This window comes from Thunnus maccoyii, chromosome 14, assembly GCF_910596095.1.
Source record: "Thunnus maccoyii chromosome 14, fThuMac1.1, whole genome shotgun sequence".
Lineage (NCBI taxonomy): Eukaryota > Metazoa > Chordata > Actinopteri > Scombriformes > Scombridae > Thunnus > Thunnus maccoyii.
The window spans coordinates 13,461,233-13,486,096 of NC_056546.1; the positions used below are offsets into that span (position 1 = coordinate 13,461,233).

General features: G+C 39.6%; 1 protein-coding gene across 7 annotated transcripts in view; it reads right to left on the bottom strand.

The window, feature by feature from the left end:
• The window catches only part of LOC121911964 (transcription factor COE3), an 80,041-nt gene extending 58,074 nt beyond the window's left edge, over positions 1-21,967 (bottom strand). For 6 of the 7 annotated variants that reach the window (XM_042433952.1, XM_042433949.1, XM_042433951.1 and 3 more), the window contains exons 1-6: positions 10,603-11,903; positions 10,157-10,313; positions 9,792-9,855; positions 9,464-9,519; positions 7,510-7,583; positions 5,732-5,800 (exon numbers count right to left, since the gene is read on the bottom strand). In XM_042433952.1, coding sequence (XP_042289886.1) covers positions 5,732-5,800; positions 7,510-7,583; positions 9,464-9,519; positions 9,792-9,855; positions 10,157-10,313; positions 10,603-10,733 — 551 coding nt within the window. In that variant the 5' untranslated portion in view covers positions 10,734-11,903. Of the gene's footprint in view, positions 1-5,731; positions 5,801-7,509; positions 7,584-9,463; positions 9,520-9,791; positions 9,856-10,156; positions 10,314-10,602; positions 11,904-20,742; positions 20,836-21,880 lie in introns of those variants that run through there. The other variant, XM_042433947.1, reaches the window with a different exon arrangement.
• Between the last annotated feature and the right edge of the window lie 2,897 nt (positions 21,968-24,864).

Below are 24,864 nucleotides of genomic sequence, written 5' to 3' on the forward strand. Positions count from 1 at the left end.
TGTGTGTGTGTGTGTGTGTGTGTGTGTATCTTTGTGTGTATACAAGGTCCAGTGTTGCTCTTGGCCCAGCATTCATCCCATCACCCCAGCTCTGGCCTTGTTTCTGTCAGCAGTGAACCAGGGGAGTAAAGAGTGGGGGGAGAGGAGAGGGAGAGAGAGCAAGAGAAGGAGAGGAAGAGAAGGAAAGAGGGAAAGAGTAGGGGGTGGTGAAGGGGGGAGGGGTTGTCTCCATGGACAGATGGACTGCTCTTTCTCAACACATGTGGAACCATGTTTCGTCTTTCACTGCCGTCAAGCTGGAGCCGAATCCGTCGCTCTGTTGGCCCGCGCCACTCTTTCGTACCGCACACCTCTCTCTTTAGCACAGCACACACACACACACACACACACACACACACACAAGTTCACAAACACACACATGCATGCAAGCGTGTGCACGCACAGACACACACACACACATACAAAACACACGTACACACACACACACACACACACACACACACACACACACACACACCACACAAACATCTCCGTCTTTCTCTGCACACATGTTAAAGTCATCACCCCTGCTCAGCGCTAGTAAAACACAACACCCCCAGCTTCTCTGCTGTTGTCAAGTCTTGCCATTAGCTGATGCCACTGGGGAATCCTACCCTAGTGAGGTGGGTCTCCCTTGGGAACGTCAGGCACCACGTTACGTTCAGCCGCCACTCATGTGAACCCAAACATGTGAGCATAATTTGGAAAATATCATTTATACTGTGCGTCTTTGTACGTGTCTTGACATTTACAAACTGCGATAAAACCGACATGAGGGAGGAGGGAATAGAAAACAGGGCGAGAATAATTTGAGGTAATGTTTTGCTTAGTGAACAGTATTACCCAATCCTGGATGTTGGAGCACTGGGAAGGAGGTTCTGGCTCTGGGGCTGCAGAGAGGGTCTGGGTTTCATTTTTCGGCAAGTGCAAGCCAAAAGAGAGCTGCCAAGTACAGCTTTCGCTCTCAACACTTCCTGCTCTTCCTACTCTGGCTCGAGAGGAGACAGGCTTCACTCAAACATCACGTCGACTTAGGCAGCGCTGGCCAGTTTATTCTTCCATTTCTCAACGGGCGTCAAAAACCCACATCTGCCACATGAATTACACCAAACACTGCCATAAATAAAGCGCTGAGATGGATATATTGTTAAGCCACAAATAAAAAGGTGTGTGCAGGTGTTTGTGTGCATGTGTGTAAATATAGAAAGAGAGCATTTCCCACACAAGTTAACAGCTTTAATGACTCACAAAAAAACATTGCGGTACAGGTCCCACAGCTCACTGGTATAAAGCAAAATATCCAGAAGGAACACCTGCAGCAATCAACTCTCAATCACAACAACAGTGACCCTTTCACGGTGTGATTTTCATTATGGATGGTGGGAGCACAATACTAGATTAACACTACCTACTGAGTGCCATCTTAATTGCCCCTTTTGCAGATGCAGTGAAAAAATGTCATTTAGGTACTTCATAAACAGACTTCTCTTTGCAGGTTATCAAGACAGACGCTCAGTGAAAACACACCCTCTTTTCCAATGCTGATGTGCAATTAAAATGGTTTTAGAAATCCTCTTTGACAGTCCAGGGCTTAGCCAAAAATGTAAATGACATTAAAGGAGACAATGAATTTAATTTTGTTTAATGTCCCCTTTCGCTGATTCTCATTTACATCACATTTCCACATAAAGGGCTGACCTTATAAATACTGGCATTTGTTCAGCTTTTGGAGGTAATCACAGTTTTGCAAAAACCAGATGGGAGCACGCAAATTTTCCGATTTGTTTCTTAGAAGGCCGAGGGAACAACATGTGAGACGTTCTAAGGCTGTGGTCTTTTGTTTCTGGTAAACAACTTGACAACAAGTCAAGTGCACTCTGGGAAATGACCTCGTAGGTGTTCCACAAATGAACGATAACGCAAAGTCATTTAGAAAATACAGGCTCACTAATGAGGGACATAACAGAAAGCTAAGCAAAATTTACATTAGGCCAAAATTTAATTGCATTAACACACGAACAGGTGCGGTGAGGCCTTTATAAATGAGCTAAATGAATAAAAGCCTCCCACAGCACAACCATGTGTGCTGACCAAAAAAAGAGACAAGGGGAAAAATAAGGGGAAAAACAAGTCAATGTCATGAATTATTCAGTGGCTGGGCTGCACTCCAAAGGTCATTGCTCTTTGACCTTTGTGACAGGAAGTGAAAGGGAGTGCCGTAGCCACTGGAATAAATGAAGCTGACATGTTTAGATCTGGTCCAGAATCCGTTTGTGAATGGCAGCGTAAATTGACACAGGATGTTAAGCTGTATGAACATACATCAAATTCAAAATTCATATACGACTAGAATACACACTGATAGCACACTTCTCGTCTCTGTCTAGTCGACTTACATAAATTTCTGCAGCTTCTCACAGTAAGATGCGACCTTTGAACCCTGACACACAGAATGAGTCATTTTCTCTCCTCTTTCAACAACATGTGCCATCTTATTACAAAATCCATGTGTAAGCCTGAACAATGTATCTAATCTTTCACACAAGAGAAGACAAAGTCAATATGCAAGAGAGTGAAGACAGATACCAGACCAGGAGAGTCATCGCAAATTGAGTTATGTTTGGCTATACACTACATGCACTGTAAATGGGTAAACCATCTAATCAGATATTGGGTACCTCATCACTATAATTCTAAAGACTCAAATTACTGACTGAATAAACCTACACCCCCACTTACTTTAAGGCACCATTAACTTATAAATGTGACATCTGTAGCACTGCTGGATTTATAAGGGGAAGAGATAATTATACCAAACTGCAAAGTGCTGCGGTCACAGCAACAGTGCCACAATTACTCACTACATAAAATGACTGTTTCTTTTATTTTATGTAAGCACTGACTGTGTTTGAGATTTTTATTTTCTGATTTGATGTGGAGATAAAAAAAAAAAAAAGTACACTCACGCTACTCAAAGACAATAGACTTTTTCATTTTGCCGAGCATAATATGTACTGACTTTCCTGAAAGATATTGAAATTTGAGTCACAACACATATAAACCCACCCAAATGCAACAAAAATAGGACCTTTCTTCATCCAAAAATGACTATGAATAATGCAAGGGCATCAAATGTAAGTGTTGAAATATTTAAAGACCAAGCAGTGCTGAAACTATGTGGCAGCTGTTGGGCCTATATCTAACTAACTTTTTTTTTTTTTTTAAAAGAGAATCCTTCCTCTTCAAAAATCTGAGTGAAAATCTGTATCAAAACTCTGAGAGAAAATAGGGTAAACAGATGTCTGGCTTGACCGCAGGAAAATAGGACACATTTGGAATGATAAGTTTCCCAAACTCCACTGGATATGCCAGATCCATGGGAACGCCAGTTAATGTCTTGCTAGATGCCAGCTAGCTGTGTGCGCTTTCCCCTCTTACCATCTGGGAAAATGTTACAGCGAATGAACGCCATCAATGATTCATTCCGAATCTGTTTCTTAAGGTTCGGCCATGCTACTGTTTCTCTAGGAAATGTGGCAGTGCTAGCTGGTTTTCATACTGTAATTGTAGACAGATGAGACATGCCTGATACAACAATCAAACCTCTCCTCTAGGTTTATGTCACTCAACTATGTTCTACTCAATTGGAAATAATCAGTTTCTGCCAGCAGCGACCGCAGCACAGGTGCCTGTAATGATGTGCATGAGAAAATGACAGATGTAAAAGAAATGGCTGTAAAACATGGAAGCTTTAACTAAAAGCTTACCCATATGTACAGCGGGAATAGTCAAGTAATTGCAGTAAATAATCTGACGTAGCAAACTCGCTCTGTGCTCTGGCCATGTCCGTAACTCTTGCTAAACCCTGCAACCTTTCACAAGCACCCCTCTCTGCAAGCCTCCCTCAGTCACTGGGAACCTGTGTGGGTCTGTTAGGGTGAGCTGACGGGCTCATAGTTACGACATGGAGACAATGGGAGGGTCTAATGAGGAACATATGCTTTTGTGTTTCAACAGAGCCGCTCATTGTGCAAGGAAAGGGATACTCTACTCCTATTCAGACTCGTCACAATGAAAATCCGAGCCCTCCCTGAGCCAGTTGAGCTTACAATATCCATCCGCTTCTTTTTTCCCTGTTCTTTTTTTTTCCCACCCCTCTTCTTGACTTTAATTCTCCATGCATTCATTTTGCTTATTGTACTTATGTTACATGTTTTGTCCCGCAGATTGAAGAACAATGGTGTGCGAAACTCTAAGCAGTAAAAGGCAGCAAAGCGACACAAAGCAAACATGAAAGCAGCGGAAATTAGGCAAAGTAGACGTCTCAAGTTATATGTTAATGTTTGCACTATCATCCCTACACTAACAAACGCACCTGACAAATAAATTAAGCAATCCACTCGGTGCCAGATACAGGAAAAAAAAAGCTCAATCCTTACATTGTCCTTAACACATCAGTACTTTTCTTGTGTATGGTACACTGTGACTGTCAAAAAGAATATAAACATTCATCCAAACATGAGCAACAGCATAAACAACATACAGGCAGCGTGTGTGCGTATGAGGACGTACATGCGTGTGTGCGTGTAGGTGTCTGTCTGTCTGCGTGTTTGTGTCCTCGTCTGTGTGTGCATTCGCGTTTATCTACGTGTGTGTCTGTGTGAGTTTGAGTTCAGACAGCAGTAGCTCTGGTAATCCATCCAGGCTCCCAGGGCAGCCAGCTCCTACTTCCTGATGCATGAGAAGCCGCTGGAGTGGAGTGGCAGCAACAACTGCTCAGCCCTATTTGATTACTAATAAGAGAGTTGTCCCCTCTGTCAGATACCAGGCATTCTCCACTAAGCAAACAGTGATTCCGGCTAGTCAAACATTAGCATTGCTGTCTCTCCCTACTACGTGGTGAGAGTTACATTGAGATTGACGCTCATACTACACCCCCTACCTCACCCTTATATCCACCATACACACACATGTGCACACACACATACACACACACACACACACACAACTACCTAAACATATTCAGATTGACCAGGACGTATATTTCCCCGTGTGTGAGAAAAATGTCAATGCCTGAAAGAAGACCATTTATTCTCCCTCTTTAGAAAGTGAAGAAGGTAATATAAATGTGGCAGATGTAACCTCCCTGAAGGTGTAGAACAAAACAGCCGACATAAAATGTTTATCCCTTCTAAAACAAAACTTTAATGGCATCTAGCTCACAGCTAACTTGAGAGAAGGAAACAGTCAATGAAAAACAACTATTGACAGTGTAAGCATCACCGTCGTAAACAAAGAGGGGAAGCCAGCCAAATAAATATGAAGTTGCCTAAGCTAATTAGGTGTATTCCCAGCATGATCCTCTAGTGATTGAACCACCTGTGATTGAACAAACCCTATCCAGGTGGTGACCGCCCCTCAGTGCACAGGTACCTGGGAAAGACGCCCCTCAGCCACTCACACAGAATCACCCACAGTTCCCACACTGTGAGCTCTAAGATGCAAGTCAGCCCAACTGGGCTGTCTGGCACACCGGGAGGGAACTCATTTGTTCACTATCTCATCCATGCGCCTGCTCATCCACTCAGTCACTCATCCATTTAGTCACTCAGACACACACTCATTCACTTACTCATTTCCCCCCTCGTTCACAAAACACAGGAAAAAAAAGCCGCACGCAGAGCAAGCCTACCTGTCAATGATCACAGGGTCTGATGGAGTCTCGTTCCTGTTTCCACAGCTTTTCTTGTCACAGCATCGGCTGTAGGAACATAGACGGTATGTATCAGAGCAAGCAATACTTTGCTAAATAAATAAAAATAAATAAATAATGCACACAAAACCACATACATTTATTGAGTGCCTTGAACTGGTTCTGATATTGTGGAGAAAAAAAAAATACCATGACATTTCCTTCACTCAATCTATCCATTCAATTGATGCTGATGGCTGATAAAAATGGTGAAAACAACATGTTGTGTTGTTTGGCTTAGTGTTGGAGGGGAGGGGAGTGGGGATTGGGCCAGGAGGCAGGGGAGTCACTTTTCACAGCTTCAGCTTTTGTTTACCTCTAATTGCCAAGCTGCTATTTCTGAGGGAGATGCAAGGTGCCACCCTCAACCAATATTTCTGCGGGGCATTTATCAATTATGGCCTCAAAAGCACTAATCTATCTTCCACCACATGTTTCAACCATCTTCTCCCTAAGCCTATAGCTAGCTGCCTTTCAGTTCTTTGATTGGGACTTGAATCAAAAGTGCAAAAATAAACAAATACATCATCCCAGCTTCCATTTGAAATGAAAACATATAAACATATGTGAATGAGATTGATTTATGCCATATGGTGCAGAAAGAAAAACAAAGATTTTGTGCAAAGCTACTGTCAGTCAACCACACACTATTTAAATATGTCTGATTTACATGACTTTCCAGCAGCAGTAATAGAGATGTATTTTATAGCTAAGGCACTGCAAGGTATGAGCAGAAAACATAATTCAAAAAGCAGTGTATTACAGGACTAAAAAAAGATATAATAAGATAAGCTATTAAAGGATTATTATAACTGTTCCTATTATATAAATATCTTCTTATCTGATAATAGGCAGCAGTTAAAGTAGTTCTTTATTCAGCTGCAAAACACACTTCCTCATAACAAAAAAAATATTACCTCTAGAGCACGAGCATATTCAACGTGTCACAAATAAGTGATGGATGCATGTATAAATTGAGCGTGAGTGATGAGTTTATGCATGGAAAAAGACAAATCATTCTCAGCTCTCATGCTGCACTTGCTCTCAACCAGTAACTTGAACAATGCCCCGATGTAACAAAGGAGAGGTTAACCGACAGTATCCGAATTCAATGTTCACAAAGCTCATGCTGAGCTCAACAATAACAACAAAAGGCGTTTTTCCTTTTAGTATCAATGACACCGCTGAATAGCAGCGGAATATGAGAAGTGGAGATTTATGTGGTTAAATGACGCTAAAAGGCTCGCTGATCATTGTTGACAGGTGGGATCAACTGAGAACTGACTCAAAAGGAGAAAAAAAAAAAAAAAAAACGATGCATGGCATGCAGTGTGTATGCATAACTTAACAGAAAACACATTGTCTCTGGCAGGCTTATATAGGATTCTTAGAATGTAAAAATAAATAAAATTGAGAATTAAAAAAACATAACTTATGCACTGTGTCAATGAGTGTTTATTATACATTCACTTTCCCTTCACTGAAAAAGACTGTCAGTGCATTTTTACTGTCATACTCATATCAAAGTTGAATCACACCATATCAAAGTTAGGAATGACAGCAGCTCTCTGTGGTTGCTGAACGACCACAGGACAGTCTGGATTGCTGCATCACATCATGTGTGTCAAAACTTATTGAGGGGAGGGAATTACTTTTTGCCTAGATCTGCAAAATGGACAGTGCAAAATAATAATAATGATAATAATAACAATGCTTACCTGCACATAATTTCATGAGTAAGAAGAACTCTGCACATTTCTGGATTCTTGTCTTGGCCCTCATAAACTATGGCCTTTGAAAGGAAATGAGATGGAAATAAAGTGAGAACACAGTCATCCATCCCTAAAACACACATCATTCTCACAAATTCACAAATAATTACATTGACATGTCTGCCACTTTTGCACTTAATAAAATAAATCAGGGCATGAATACACATGATGTTATATGGACAACAGAATATATTAGAGGAGGGCAAAGGTTAGGCAATAAACATGGTCAAAATAATTACAGCAACCCCCCCAGTGTTATAAATTATATTAATTAATATCAATATCAATGACATCTACACAAATAAACAATTACAAAAATAACTACTACTAATAATAATTACAACAATATTTTTAGTGGCAGTTATAATGAAAAAATATAATGAAAAAATTACTGGTAATGATAATATAATAACAATAATGAATTGTATTTTTTTGTATTAATCTAGATAATATCCTGGGGCTCAGACAGACAGACACAGAAAGAGATTTTCATAAGGAGAGATCCAATAGAAGTGTCATCAATATGCTTATAATCTGGGGATATTTGGGGGAAAGTGTTAATGGGCAATCTGTTGTTTATTTTGAGCCGCTAACAATGATCTTTCTGTGGATAAAAAGCGGTGTCTGGCGGTACGGTTGGGTAATTTTTGAGCATTGGCTGAAACAGATGGCGTGGAGCTATCAGTTCTGCCGCTCTTCTCTCCCTCCCTCGATCCCTCCCTCCTTCTTCCATTTCTAAGGATAGACACTTTACTCCCTCATACTGAACCGGCACCAAGTGCAAACGCAAGCAAAGCACAACATTATTGACAAAATATTTTTTTTAAAAGAAAATAACAACAACAAAATACAATTAAACCATCAAAAATGATATTTATTTCTGTTTTGCTGCCATCAGTAAATTGAATTTTTTTTTTCTGGCACGCTTCAGGCCAATATGAGACTGTGACTTTGAAAAAGTGACATATCTGAACCAGGTCGCATCACTCTCTCGCTTTTTAAAAGCTGTCCTACTTGACCTGGTGTATTTTTTTTTCTTCTCCTTCTCTTTCTTTTTTTTTTTTTCCTGGGAAGCCGGCGATTATCTATATTGGTTTGATTTATGTCGCTATTTGCAGCTGTAGAAACAGAAATCCATAAATTGCTTGTTCTGCGTCATTGACTCGGATCATTCGCACAGGAATGTTGTCTGTGACCAGTGGCCCAGCTTCACGGCTCTATTCAGAAGGCTCCACCTAAATCCTCCGTTTAATAACAAAACATGAGATGGAGAGCTGAAATAACGCTGCCTGGTTTTATTTCCCTAATTATAATTAAGTTTACAAACCTGTGCGTTTGGATAAAACGTGCGTAAGGATTTAATAATAATAATTGCGCGCCTGGGCTCCATAGGTTAAAAGTCACTCAAAATGTGTATGAGGAAGATGAGTGATCCGCACCTCAGCAAAAATCTTAATATTTATGTTTATTAATATAATACTTGATGCATTTTTTTTTTTTAAAATGGGTTTCACCTCTGACTCTTTGCAAGAAAAGTCAAATCAGATCATATGGAGCAGACGTCGTGTTTAAATTTTAATGTTGGACAAACTGTGCCTGCAAAAAAGCTCAACTCTGGCAGAGTAAAATTGACTTTAGAGTCTTGCAATATGATATGGCCAAACGTAAACAGTCAAGATGGAAGCTGTCTCTTCTTGTTACATCGGTAATATGATTTTATTTGGTGCCACAACTTCATTTTGCGAGCAGATTTTTTTTTCTTTTCTTTTTTTTTTTTAGTGCATATCTCAGGGGTGACAATTTGCACGGCATGTTAAGGTTTTTTTTTTTTTTGCACAAGCGAGCCATGGATGTGAGCAGGGTTTGACTGTGCGTAGAAACAAGTGTAACAGCAGCTTACCTGCTTCGTCATGGAATCGATTAACCGTATGTAAAGATCCTGTTCTGTTCTGACACCTGGGGAGAGAGAAAGAAGAGCACTTGTGAATTTTTAGGAACTGGTGGCTTTAAATTAAAAAAAAATAATAAAGCCATGATTAAAAAAAAAAAAAAAAGTTTAGAAACATGCCATAAAAATATAAAGACTACAGACTCTGATTACATTTATAAAATCACAACATAGGCTGTTTATTTATATTATTATTATTATTAGCTTTATGCATTCACACCAACTTGTGTTTGATATATTTGCACGTGTCTGCAGAGCAATAATTAATAGTTGAACTCACCATTGCTGTACAATAACTGTAGTTTGTAATGTATCCCATTGTTAGTTTTTTCACTGGTTGGTTCCTGCAGGAGACAACAGTTTGTGAAAAATCAGCATTAACAAAACAACTGCTTATCATTACCACATGTCTCTGTGATGGGAAATATATTTATATATATATATGCATTTATATAGTTTCTGTGCAAAAAGAAGAGAAACAGCTTTTAGTTCTTAAAACGACTCTCTGTCATCAACGAATTGAGTTTTTTCAAAAATCAATATTACACGTGGCTTCCCCTTAGTAACCCATTGCCATTTCACAGAACATAATTTCGATGCTGATTATGTACAGGGGTGCATGTATTTCTAAAATACACTGCTTACTTTTTCTTTCTCCACAAAGTCCACAAAAGCTGTCCTTTCGATCTCCACGGGCTGACCCTGTCTGTCATACAGCGCCAGGACGAAATGGAAAAAATTGGATTTTCTGAGGTTGGAAGGGGGCTGCTTTTCATAATGTGCCCGTGCCAAGCCGACACCGCTGCGGGGAGAAAACAAGAGACCATCTCGGTTAAGCACCGGACACCGGGGATACTAGATGATGGAGAAGCTGATGGAAAACATTGGAGATGCAGAAGCACGCTTGAGTACGGGGGAGATTTCTTGATTTGTCACAATAATGGGTAATCTGATGTAATGAAAGAAGGGAAAGCCGAAGGGGGGGCATTTATTGGGAGACCGTAATTGATACAGAGTATTCAGGGGATTGAGGGGTCGATATGATGAGGAGGGAATGCGTGAGAAAAATCAGATGCTTTTGGCATGCGTACCTTTGGGCGGCTGTGTTTGCATCCACCACCCCAGCTGTGTGCATCCAGGAGCGGACCGAGTTCAGTCCACCCAGCGGTTCCTCCTTCATCGTCGTCCCACCCCGCGGTATAGTTTCCTGAATCCCAAACATTTAGGACAATTTGCGTGAAAAAGAGCCTCCTGCGAAATTAGGGAAATAAACGTCCAAGCGTGTTATCCTTCAGGGTTGGTTTTTGTTTTTTTTTCACGGGATAAGTAGCGACAGCCGATTCAGACTTGCGAGGGAAAACCCGGTCCACAGGTCTTGCCTCCCTCTTCAGTCCGTCCGATGTGAACAATTCTCAAAGTGCTGTACTTAGTTAGAGCGGTATCCACAGACTGGAAAAGTGAATTGTTCAATAGACAAGATTTTTTTGTGTTGCTATTGTTCCTCTTTGTTTTTCTTTCTTTCTTTTTTTTTTTTTTTAGTGTGCTATTCACAGAAAAATCGATGGCAGTTGTTTGTGTTTGTGGGTGATGCTGCTCTCAAAGTGCCCACATCCCTGAAGCACCGCATCCAAAACCTTCAGGACTTCTTGTTGAATAAAAAACCCACTCCTGAAAAGGTGCTGCTGCTTCTCCACAAGACAAACACCGGCAAAGGCTGATCACCAGTGGAGGTGTTCCTAGTACACAGGAGAGGTGGATAAGGGGCCCTTTCGCGTCGTGCAGGATGGATGGGAACATGCAAAACTAAGCCCTCTTTCCCCGAGGACTGAAATCTTTCCCGGGAGCCAAAACTCTAAACCCACGGGAGAGGCGCTGTCAGAATATGACGCTGAAGGGGCGTGGTTTTGACCATATATGGAGCTCTGACTGTTCCTGTCGAGCAGTGGCGCTCCACTGTACGGGTGCAGCCCTATAGTGCAGCAGCCTGAGAACACTCATTCGCTCCACTTTTCCTCTTGCTTAGGCCCTATATGTGGTGAGTTTGATTTTTTTAATGATATGGAAAATTCATCCGGGTGTAACCATCACACATAATGAGGAAGAAAAAAATAATAATAAAAAAATAATACATAATAATAACTCGGAGTTCAGCTTTTTATCGGAGCTTATTAATTTTAGCCGGCCTAATGATTGCAATTTCCGTGAATGGTTTAATTATATAAGTTTAGAATTAATAGTATTTGATATATTTATTCGTTTGAATTTCATTATGATTATTACAAATGGAGTTGATGAGATGGTTTGACCAGTAATGCATCTATCGAAAGCATCTCTATATGAATACAGGCCATAAATCATATTTCAATAATGGCAGATCATGTGTCTTTATATATAATATAACTGACAGATATTTTGATTGTGATTTTTTTTTTTAACTCTACGCTGCGGGTTGTTTTGTTGTAATTAAAATGTAATTAATATAACAGGTTTCAGAGAATCAGACTTGATTATACATCTATTCATTTACATGAACTTTTATTTACATTTTTTTTTTTTTTTGAAAATGTCTTGTATCTGCTTGCATGTGTGTCGCAAAGCAGATCATTTATTTCCTTTATTGCGGCAAACATAAAAATATGAACAAAAGTTTTTAAAAAATCAGATATAGTTTCTCAACATCCATATTATCTATGTCAAAACAAACCAATCCCATCGCTGTGCCATTCACGGAAGATAAAGTCAGATCTTTCTATGGGCTAAAAAAAAAAAAAAAAATCAGAGCCACAGTGTCTCGTGACATTAAACAAACTTCAGGAAATCCATGCTCCTGTGTCTTCTTTTTTTTATTTCACGCACATCCTGTAAAATCAGTAATAATCAGAAACATCTTAATCATTTTTAAAGAGCCAACTGCCTTACATGTCCGACTCTGTCCGAGAGGGGCAAGCAAGCAATTCGGTTCATTAGTGGTGAAAAGGAGGAGAGGATGGAGGGAGAGAGGGGCGGGTGCGAGGAAGAGAGATGTGTGCTATATCCTGAGCAATCTATCTAGCTGGTGCTGAGGGTTAATAGCTGCTGCCAAAGATAAGTGAATTATAAGCTGTTGCTTTCACCTCTACACAATCTATTGCCAAATTGCTCAGTCACAAAATGAGGGTGTGGATTTTTTTTTTTTACTTTTATATTATTTAAGAGGAATCAAAGTTTCAATTTGTGGAGAAAAAAAAATATAGCAAGGAGAACTCAAAGGAGACCTCTTTGTTGAAATTTCATCTTTTTTTTCTCTTACATGAAACAAACCGAGACGCATGTTGTATAAATGTTTTGTCTGTTCTACTGAGATTGCAAATATCTTTTTTGCACAGAACTCACTATGCTTTTTTTTTTTTTTTTTTTTTGCACAGTTTCAAGTCGCTTATTAGAACTTAACCCCTGATTACACGCACCAAGGCGATTTAAATCTGATTATCAAATTAGGAGACTTTGAGACAAATCCTCTTAGATCTGATACTGTTGACTGGAGAGGGAAAATGGATCTCCACACCCGTCACGTAGGTAACGATGCTGTCCTGAAAGGGAGTTTTAAACCGTATTTGACAACAAATGCAGCTGCCCCGCTATTTCAGAAGATATTAGAGGAAAATGAATGCAAATCTGTGTGCAGGAGCCATCTGGACGTGGAGAGAGGGAGTCAGCTGCTCCACACACTGAGGCGCGGAGCCTGAATCCGTCTCAGCTCATTCTGTGGGATCATCTGCGTGGTGGGCTTACACCGTGGAAAATGCGCTCTCCATCATTAGGTGAAAATGTTAGTAATGATCAAAAATAAATATCATACATACATATATCAGAATAAAGGAAATGTAGTGGCTGCATGCATGCAAACTTTGCACGAGCGTAGAATTAGAGGATCTTAGTCACATTTCTAATTTCTCACCTAAAATTTTTATTTAAAAAAAAGCCTGATTCTCAACAGCACGCTGGAGGTAAGTGATGGGTGACAAGTAGGGAAACAAGTGCAGCATCTTGGCCGCATTGAAGCAGGCTGAATGCTCGTCTAAATGACCAGTTGATGACACGGGGGCCTGATATCTCATTCTGCCATTCAGTGGTCACAATGAATGAACCCCCAAAGATTTGGGACCTGACCATAGATATAAAACCAAACTCCTCGGGACGCGTGGCTCCCAATAAAAATGTACACGGTGACTTCGAAGACCTCCCGTCTCGACGGGACGAGCCTCCTCCGTATTGAGGGTGACGTCTTCTTTTTTGTGTGAATTTACGGGGCGAGGCCCTCATGATCTCCTTAAATTTGCATGTAAATGGCGACATCAGCCTATACGCGTGCCAGGGGCCAGCGGGCCTCCCAGATGTCAAGGCAAAGTCAATCAGCCGGCCGCTGCCCAGCTGTCCATCGATGCACTTTATTGGGACAACACTTTTCACTACGCTCACCTGCATTGTTTCCTAATGGATTGATTGGCAAAGGGAAAAAAAATAAATCTTATTAGCACCCCACCAGGCAAGTTCGCTCACGGCTTTAACACAGGGGTCGTTTTAAAGTGATCTTTTTTCGATTAAATATTAATCACGCCTACAGTTACGCACCAGTCCAAATTCTATATGGCACAAATAGGCAGTCAGCCCACATGATGTTTGTTTACAGCAACGCACCTCACATTGTTTATTACATATTTTTCTATTGTTTAGACCTGTGATATTTTTTTGGTAACATGGTGAGAGCTTAAAAATATGTTGGAATATGCATTATTTATTTATTTATGTTCATGTGACATGTGAAAGATAGCGCGCAAAACAAATGTAGTGTGAAATGTAGGCCTACAGCCTTTATTTCAACATTCCCGTCACTTGTAGATTTATTGTTTTCTAAACAGCTTACATTTATACTTGTGTACAAACATTTTTTTTCCTCATCAGTGGAGAAAATGAAACAATAATACATTTTTTTTAATTTGGTAATTAAATTAGTATAAATGCATGATTCGACATTAGCTTTTAACTTACAATGAAAGCTTCCGTGCAAACTTTGTTTGCAGAAGATATTTTAATGTTGGGCCTAATAAACGCACGTCGGAAATTCGATGTGACATATCCAAATATCATATTAAAATGCAGTTTGCGCGTTATTTTTAATTATAGGAGTAAAAACAAATTGCCAAGAGTGGTGAGATCAATCATGTAGGCTGTTCGTGTCAAGTAGTTATGGCTGATAGACGGACAGCGCCCCTCGTTGGTTACACTTGAGATCATTGTGTCGATATGAGGCAGCTGTGTTCTTCTGTGACAAGATAGCTAAATCTCAACATAGGTTTATCTAACACCCCCCCACCCACCCCCCCACCTCCCTCCCCAACCCCCGAGGGTCCAAAAAAAAAAAGGTTGTTTTTGTGTAGGCCAAATTAAAATAACATTTTGTGAGAAAACTCTTCAATATTTGCTGCCCAGCGTCCAGAAAAAGATCAAATGAAATTTTTTTTTAAAAAAGCATAATTGTGAAGCTAAATGTTAATGGAGAGCAGAGCGCGTTATTGTTTTCCATGTGCGGTAAATTTGATTTAATCTCCGCACACAAAAAAAGGATTTTATTATTGTTATTATTATTAATTGTTAGACAGTCCACTATCTTTTTGATGCGTTTCATGTAGGATTGTCTGACAATCAACACAACCATCTTAGTATCTGACACACAGCTGGTGTGACCTCACATTTCGTCACTAACTTCTGTCAGCGTGCTCATGTTAATTGTGTGCAGTGGTGAGTTCTGTCAAGGGCATTGCCCGTGCGCACAATTTGCATTTCCATTCTGCTGTGGAAATGATGAGAGAGTTTCTGCGCGGTTTAGAGCCTCGCGGCGCAGTCTGTGGGCGAATTACATTTAAAGAAGGCGAGAGAAATTAAATAAGAAACCGAGACCACTTCAGGGCTATTAACATCTAAAATATCCCCTGGAAATTTAGACCAAAATACACATGACCAAATACCCAGGATACCATCGCTCTCATGCAGCCCCGGCTTCATTGTGTCCATCACTGTTTTGTAGACCTATCTAAAATTCTTTATTTAAAAAAAAAAAAGTTATCACGCCGCCACACATTTCTGAGTGGCGTTGATGGCAGTGAGGAAAATTTGATTATTCAGCCCTAAATCGGAACATATTAACTCATAATTTAATGCCAAAACGGACTGTGCCACTCAGAGAAAAAAAAAACGGGTGCAAAAATCTGCCTTTAAAAGGCCATTTAAAAATCTCATCAGTAAGTATGATATGGGCACATGTTGCATCGGGCAATGTGGCCTCCAAAACGGGAGGCATCAGCTTTAACCTTGTGTGTGTGTATGTGTGTGTGTGTGTGTGTGTTTCAGAGCGCATGTGCTGTGTGCATGAACAAACAAGCAGCAGCAGCCTTTGCCTCAACACTCATGAGAACTTTAATTTGCCGCTTGACCTCTGGGATGAAGTTATTGCCATCCTTTAGTCATACTGACCCACCTGCAGGAGTCCAATAATTCTAAAGTCACTCACATCCAAATGGACAGTTTCTACATGTTGCATCAATACCTCAAAACTGACTTCTACATGCAAGGATACCATCATTACACACATACAGATTTGATGGTGATTAGCAAGATTTTTCACACTGTATATCAGCAGCAATGCAGTACAATTCATTAACACTCCACTACTGAATTTTGATTTTAGGCAGAGATCCTTATTAATATTGAACTGTGTTACTATTAACAGAAATGTTAATTATGATGTCAAGACAGAGAGAGTCAAGGTGAAAGCTGTACAGCAATAGCTAAAAATAATCCATGCCAGCTAGAGTACAGTATGATCCTGCAGAGGAGTGTTACTGGCAAGGGACCTTTTTGCTGCAACAAAGAGGTGGAAAAGAGAGGAAGTAAATGAATTAGAGTACAAGACCGATTTTGTCTTTGTTTCATCCACACTTGTCCTGTCCCTATTTTTCCAACCTCTCCCCGCTTCCTTGCTATTGGAAGTGCTGCAAATTGTATAATGCTGGTCTTTGTTCTACAGAGTCAAGCCACATGAATAGCCGTCCTGAGCACACACAAAAACACACTGACAAACTGATCATCTTAAAAAAGCAACGCCCTGGTGCTCACTTGGCCTACTTTCCACGGCAGCACTGGGACGTGGGAAGAGGAATAGAATTCAGGGGAGGATGTTCTTGCACTCTGGGAAACATTCAGTATAGCAAGTGTGATGCACATAAACATAGCCTTTGCATTGTCAACCTTAGACCGCATTTGCCCCAGATAACTAGTCCCCATGTGCTAGACTATTCTCTTTGACTTTGCAATTGAAATCCTGAGAAGATTATGCCAAAGCTAAAAGAGGCAAACTCCAGGGTGGGATTTCAATTGTCAATTCCTGTTGGATTTTAGAGCATTATGACATATAGTACACCATCTGTTACGCTTCCTGCGACTAGGTCTGCGTCTGCACAAGTGGAGCCTATTGATGTGAACATCATTACAGGACCTCCGGTTTTGAATGGACAGCAATATTCAATCGCCAATCATTTTTATTTTACGCACTCTTTTATACACAGACGTATGACTAAGTGCCGGGGTCTCCAGGTTACAAAACACAAGGACACATTAGGAAGGTGCAGGAAAGTAACCACTCCTAACTTTAGCTAAACAGACTTCCTGAAGCGCTAGATAATCTGGGGCTTCTATGTACACCGCCTAACCAAATGTCGACATCTGTGAGGGTGTGCATAAAGAAAAGCTCCGCAGAGAAACGGGGGATAATAATCTTAGTTCCCCTCACCTTCAGCTTGCCCATAGGGGTTTAAAAGGGAGATGAAGAAATCCTATGTAAACATGCCAAGTCAAATTTTCACTTGAAATGTGACATGGAGGCAAAGGGCAACCTTGGTGCATCACTAATGTGCTTCCACACTTGAGTTTTCAGTGCCCCTGGATGTAAACAATTGATGTATTCAGTCCATGGTTTGAGCACTGACTCACTATGCACACACTGTATGTTTGAACATCTTTTTATCCATGACTGTACGTTTAGTGCATAGGTGAGGAGCTCAAAGAAGTCAACACACGGCTTGTACACAATGAGAATCTCTGTACCCAATAGCTTCCATTAAAGTGAGTTTTGCTCTCCTGAGAAACATACAAAGTTTGAGCATCTGTTCCATCATGTAGTCTTTGTTGAGAAATTAAATATTGAACTGATCTAGTGTACCATGAATGTTTCACTCACATAGTGATTAGACAGACTGGAGAGGCAAGACATTGCACCACTTTACACTCTACTTTAATATACTGTATTTGTTGTTCTTGCCTTTAAGTGTTTTACACACCAGATGATATTGTTGTTGTAGAAAAACAGTTTTTTAATGTTACTTAAATTAGATTTAACATGCATGCAATCATCCACTGCACACAAGGAGTGTTATGAGTGTAGTCCAGCTGATTGTGCACATCTATATAATTGGAATAACATAGAAATTAGAATTTTGATTTTATGATCCAATTATCAACCTGGTGGCATATGATCTTACAATTTTACACACCATATAGAAAGAGACAAAAGACGGCACAAGAACTGATTTAAACCGGTTTCCGTGTTTGCAGTTAGAATGCATTTCAGGATAAAGGATGTTTCATCGTCCTTTGCTCCAAATCAACAATTGTCTCAAGAGAGAACCTTTAATGATGTTTTTTGACGGTAACATTTTGGACAAGATGAGCAGACCAAGGTAACATGCCAGCAGGAGAAGGAAACGGTATCATCACAGAGATCATAAAATGGTGTCGTGAGTAGTCTTTTGTCCGGGACCATAGGAGAGTTCTGTTGCTAAAGGGAAGGACAAAAGCAGAAGGCGCCACGGGTATAAGGTTCCCCTGAGCAACAATGCTGAAAGTTTCAACTTGCAGCACATGGGTGTAACTTTAACTGGAATACTGTGGATCAAAGACTCACAAACAAAGTGGGTGGAAATGCTGGAGGAGTGTCTGTGCTCGAGTGAAGGACAGGTTCACTAGAGAGAAAGCGGGAGAGACCATTTATGAAACACAGACCGAGCAATCAAGGCTAATTACTGAGACTGTGTTTTGTGAACTCAAAGGGCAGCGTGATTCAATTAACAAAATTGACGTGTATCACAAAATCAGCCTCGTTTTGAAAAAATAAAATTACCTTTACAAAGTCTGTGGCAAAACAAGCCCGTCAGATATAAAAACAAAATCAAAATTAAATTAAATTTAACAGAGAGATTTAAATGTTCTCGCTGCTTTATGCACACTTAATAGAGAAGAGGATACACAGTAGATTTTATATTGCATCTAAAACATTCATTCCACACTCCTGTCTTTGCCTGTCATCTTTTAGAGAGTGGGAGAATTATTCAGTTCTGCTTCTTTAAATAAGAAACACAGCCTTGAAATTTGTGGGGCTTAAGGCAACTCATAGTACAATGTGGATGTGTAACCTTTACACTGCAGTTGAACCTGCACATACAAGTGTTATGAAAGGTCCCCGTGGCACTCTGCTCTTCTGACATGGATTTGAAGACTTGCCACTTTATTAGCTGCTAAGCCCCCAATACTTGTTCTATATAGTGGAGGCCTATGTTATGAGCTGGGATCTCATTGTCTAGCGTTATTAGAGGAAGAGTCTGCAGCACTCTCTTGTCCCCCCGAGAGAATAGCCTGACTGTTTGAAGGGAAGCTACAAGTGCAATTTAACCCATCTTATTTACAATATGATCTGTTACAAGGACATCATCGCTACAAGGATTCACATATAATATTTCTCCTCAATGTGATTCTTTTCTGTTTTCATTGATTTTGGGAGATATTTTGTTTGATGTTCACTTGAGCCTTTAAAAAAAATCTCCAGCTAGAGTATACTTGGAAAAAACTTAAGTGATCTGCGCTACTCCAATTCAGTATTTTCATATAGATTTCACTTTAAACTATGACAGTCCAAATCAGAAAAAACTGCTTTTTGATTAAAAGTCAAAACAGTCGATTAATTGATAAATTTAACTGAATATTGAATTCTTGATACTGATAACATGAGTTCAGCACGGGGAAAACAAGCAGTTTGTGATTATCACTTGTGTCAGCAGCACACACTTATCCTCCAAACTGGAAATTATCTATTGGCCTTGAATAATAAGTGCCATAGTGCCATCTAGTGCACAAATTTGCACACTGAAGAATGACAGTCCCTGTATGTAAAATATACACTACATGCTGTAGCTTATACAGTATGTATAGGTATTGAGCCTTGCAAAAGAGGTACAGCTGAAAAATGAATAGTAAATAAGTAAAGGCAAGTGTACTATTACACATCTCATGTGTGCCTCAGTGTGAGGTTTAACAACACTGAATGACCACACTGAAAATTTCCACTCATGGGGGAAATAATCGAGGAGACAAAGGCTTGTCTTCCAAGCCAGGTCTTTTGACAACCCTCAGTTGTGGAGAGCCGCAAGGATAATCTTCTTCAGACAATGAGACAATGTTGAAGGCTGTGCATGCAAATTATACCGTGCCATCTAAATTACAAAGACATACATGGACCTGAAGTCATCAGGCCTCATATCTCACTCATCGGGCCTCCAAGCTGTTAGCTTGCCAGAGGATGCTATAGAAACAACAGAACAGAAATAATAAGAAAAAAACACATGAGCCAAAACAAGAGTCTTGAATAATTGATTGTGTTTGTCTTTGCTGTTTGTGTGTGAGAGTCTGTATGTGTGTGTGTATGTGTGTGTGTGTGTGTGTGTGTGTGTGTGTGTGTGTGTGTGTGTGAGAGAGAGAGAGAGAGAGTAAAGACTGAGGGTCTGGACAGAGCTTATGCCCCTGAGCAGAGCACACACATCCACTGGCCGATGGTTTGTGTTAAAAACTGTCTGATGGACCAAATGTGGGGGAAGGGTACGTTTGTGCGTGCAGGGTGCAAATGCATGTGTATGGGTATTTACGTGCACGCCTGTGTGTGTGTGTAAACTGAAATAGATGAGGACAGTAGCAGTGTTTGATTTTGCACAAAAGAAACCTGAACATTACAAGCTCATGTTAAAATCAGGTCTGTTTTTGTATTCAGTTACATGTGAATACAAGAAAGTAAAGATTTCCAGGATAACAAACGCATGTTGTTAAATGGCTCAGCAATAGGTATGTTGTAAGATGTTAAAAAGTCAATATACCTTCATTTTGTCTGTGCTGGTAATGAGCCATATTTTCTGGGGAAAATGGCTGCTTCTCCGGAGGCACCATGTCTACTGAATGTGGCCCTGATCCTGGATAAAACAGAAGGCTCACCAATCAATCTCTCCAGGTTGCCCACAGCCAGAGAAAGCAGCTGCACCACATGTTTGCCTTGCGCGATAGCGACAAGTTAACATACGGGCAGCACAGTAACCATCCACAAGCAGCCTCTAGCTGTCTTATAATGAATTCCCACAGGGATGGGGAACTATCAGAGTCAGTGGTGTTACTGGAGGCTCGGAATAAAGTCAACACCTCTCCTTATACCTGATGAAGCTACGGCACGGCAGCACACACACACACACACACACACACACACACACACACACACACACACACACACACACACACAGACACACAGTCACAGCCACAGCACTGAACTTGTAAAAATGTGAAAAATCCAATGTACACAGCAATTAAGCTGTGCCATTTATTAAATCACAAATTAGGCTTGAGTCAAATGTTTCTCCTTCACAAAGTAGTGAATACAAAGAGTTTCTTTTGTTTTTATTATGTGCACTATTAGTCAAGGCAGAAAATTTCTTCACTCTAATTTATAAGTATAATGTTCAGTGTAAGACAGCTAATTAGGCTTAATTAGGCTTTTACAAAGATATGCATTTAAAAATGCATGTAAAATTCAAAACCAGAAGTTTGAATGGTGTATTCAGTATTTTTTAATTCTGATTAGCCCATTACTATAGTATACACGATACATGCCTACACTACATAGTCGTACTTAGTGTACGCTGAAATCAAGAAGTGTTTGTACTCACTGTATCCTGCAAATAATGTACAAATACTGCCTCACTAGACTGCTACACAATCTCTTTCATTGTGAGGTAGAAGCTATCAAAGTAAAAAAAAGAACACTGCAAACCCATTTGGTGCTGTGTGTAACTACACAGGGCTCCTCATGCACAAGTCATAGATGTTTTAGAGGTTCAAGTGGTTCCTAAAATAATGATGGCTGTACAAAACACTGGTGAACCTTATACTTTTAATTTAAAGATACAAAAATTAGATCAATAGACAAGTATATATATATACACACACATACACACACACAATACTAACCTCCAGGCCTTTGCTCAGCTTCTTCCCAAGGGACGCTGTGTGAGTGATGAGAGGGATGTGGAGCTCGGGAGTACCGTGGAGAAGGTTTTGGTGAGATTTGGTCCAGGTCTTTCAGGGTACGTCCCTATTTATTCACTTGCCACCTCCAGGACAATCTGCAGATACAGGAAACAAATAAAGCTCAAAAGCACTATGGGCGCAATATTATCACTATGTAGTTCACAGTTACTTTAAGTCAGTGCAGGTGATTAGCAAGGTTCAAAAACACATATGACCAATAACATCTGGTTAAAAACAAGCATACGGATGATTTTTTGGTCCAAGAGTAAAACAAGAATATGATGGCATCTATCTCTGGGTATTCTATTTTATCCACTGAAATGTGGCCCAGATATTACATATTCCCACACTTCATCAGCACTTGCCATTTTTTCTTATTTTTTGGAATGTGACTTTTTTATTGCACAATCAGCCCCTATGGGCTATCTTTCTCCTCCCAGTTTTTGACAACTCCCACCCATCAGAGAGTGCTGTTTACAGAAAAATAAGCATAAAAATAAAAACAACCACCACAGCGCTAACAAAAAAATTTGTATACATATTTAGCCCCATGATTTTGAGCATATGCTCACAAAAACAGAGATAAAGCATACTTTTTTGACTGATTCTGAGTACAACATTTGAAAAGTTTTTTCCCTAATGAAATATCTATTTGAAGAAAACAATGCCGCCTTAGACAAAATTACTGCTAGTCTAACATGATATTGATTGGTTGACAGACTGAATTGTCCATAGAGCCCCTTCAGACATGTTTTAAGACATATAAAAATACTTTGTCTGAATAATAATTTGTGTCTGATTTTTCCACAAAAACGTTCAATTACCTAGTAAGAAATTCTTCAGATGACATCAGCTCTTTCCACCTCTTTGAAAAACACATCATCTATAAATGTGCCTATTTTTTATTTTAAAAGTTTAACTACTAGACACAAGACGTCTCTAACTTCACTGAAAACTCCATTCTCAGCGTATATGGACTGGAGGCTTCCAATTTCCACATCACAGATGTTACATATTAGACCACGATTGGCTTCTAAACAAGTTACGATGTCACAAATCATGCTTGTGCGTATATGCCTTTGAGTCAGATTTAAGATGAGCACAGAGAAACTCCCTCCTCAGCACATGAATGTGAATGTGAGCCTTCTAGCGTCAGACTCTGCACATACATCATTCTGCACAGTGAAGGTCAAACATCCAACTGGAGGAACAAGAAGAAAAACACATTTTTAAATAATAATGAAAGGTGAACCGAAATGAATATATAGTTTGCATTCTGGAAATTTAAAAAAATCTAATCAAAGGATTGCTTTAATACTATTTTTAATGCTATTAATTTTAGCTTCTAAACCAAGTAAAAGATGCTCAGAAGTGATGTTATTGTGTGATGTGGAATTTGATTATTTGCTCAGAGACACACATACTCACAGGTCATCTGAGAAGCCAATATAGGCAGATGTTGAGAGCTTTCGAAACAACACTTTAACAGCTAAAGACACATTAGGGAATCAAAACTATGGTCACCATGATACCCTCAAAACATGTTGGTGAATACCCATGGGGCTATAGGCTCAACGAATGTAGAAGCTACTAAATTTTGCTAAATCACGCAAAACTATAACTTATTGTATATGCACGGCATCTCTGTGTCAGCCCTATAGGCTGTAGGACTATAGGAATTAAGTGCTGAAGAGATCAGGGTTACAAAAGTCATGGCCTTTTCAGAAATTGATTTCTGATTCTTACAGATAAAAAAAATAATAATAATCTGTACTATAATATTGCATTTAAATTGTACACTTGTGTTTGTTTGAATGGATTAATTAGTCAGGCAGTTACAAACCAAGTCATGAAGGTTTGAAAAATGCAAAAGGACTTGAAATAGGGACTGAAAAGTACTGAAGTATTTAATTTCATATTATACCACTGGAGGTGCAACATACAGTGCATTTACCAACACAAACAAATGGATTTTCATCATTTCCCCACTAGATGTCACCCACTGACTATGCAATACAAGCAGGAGAACCTATAGGGTGTCACAATTTTGAGTTAGGAATCATTTCATATCCAAGATCAACAACAACCAAACAAACAAGATTTTTTTTTAATCATAAATGATATGATTTGTAAATTGATGTTTATTTGTCTTACTTGTATCTCTGCAAGAACTTTAGCAATTACTCATATTATGAAAATTACAATTATACTATAAACCAAAGACAAGAACGGGATGTTGATGCTGCACAGCTGTTTTTTGTTTAGTCTATTTGATTTAGTTTGCTTCAGTTTTAATCAACATTGCCTACCTATGCTGGTGTGTAAATGTTATCTGTCCCAGCTGAATTTAAAGTCCCCATCCACTCAAAAATGTGTTTTTCTTCTTGTTCCTACAGTTGGATGTTTGAGCTTCACTGTGCAGAATAATATATGTGCAGAGTTTGACACTACAAGGATGTTTCACATCCATCTGCTGATAGTGGAAAGTTTCTCTCTGCTCACTGAAAATCCAATTTTAAGGGACGGGCCTATTAGTATGATTTGTGACATCAAAACTAATTTGTAAGACAATCCTGGTCCAATAATCAATGTAAACAAGTGTTATGTAGAAACTTGAAGCCTCCAGTCCACGTAGACTGAGAACTGACTTTTCAGTGAAGTAGAAGACATCTTGTGTCCAGCAGTTAAATATTTAAAATAATAAATGAGCAAATTCATAGATTCTGTATTTTTTAAGAAGGAGGAGGCGTAGGTGTCATTTGAGGAATTTCTTACTGGGTAATTGACGTTTTTTGTGGGAAAAGCATATCAGACATAAATTATTACTCAGAGCCAAGTATTTTATATGTCTTAAAACATGTCTGAAGGGGAACTTCTGAAATGATGAATAATCGCATATTCATCAATTCTGGAATTTTTAAAGA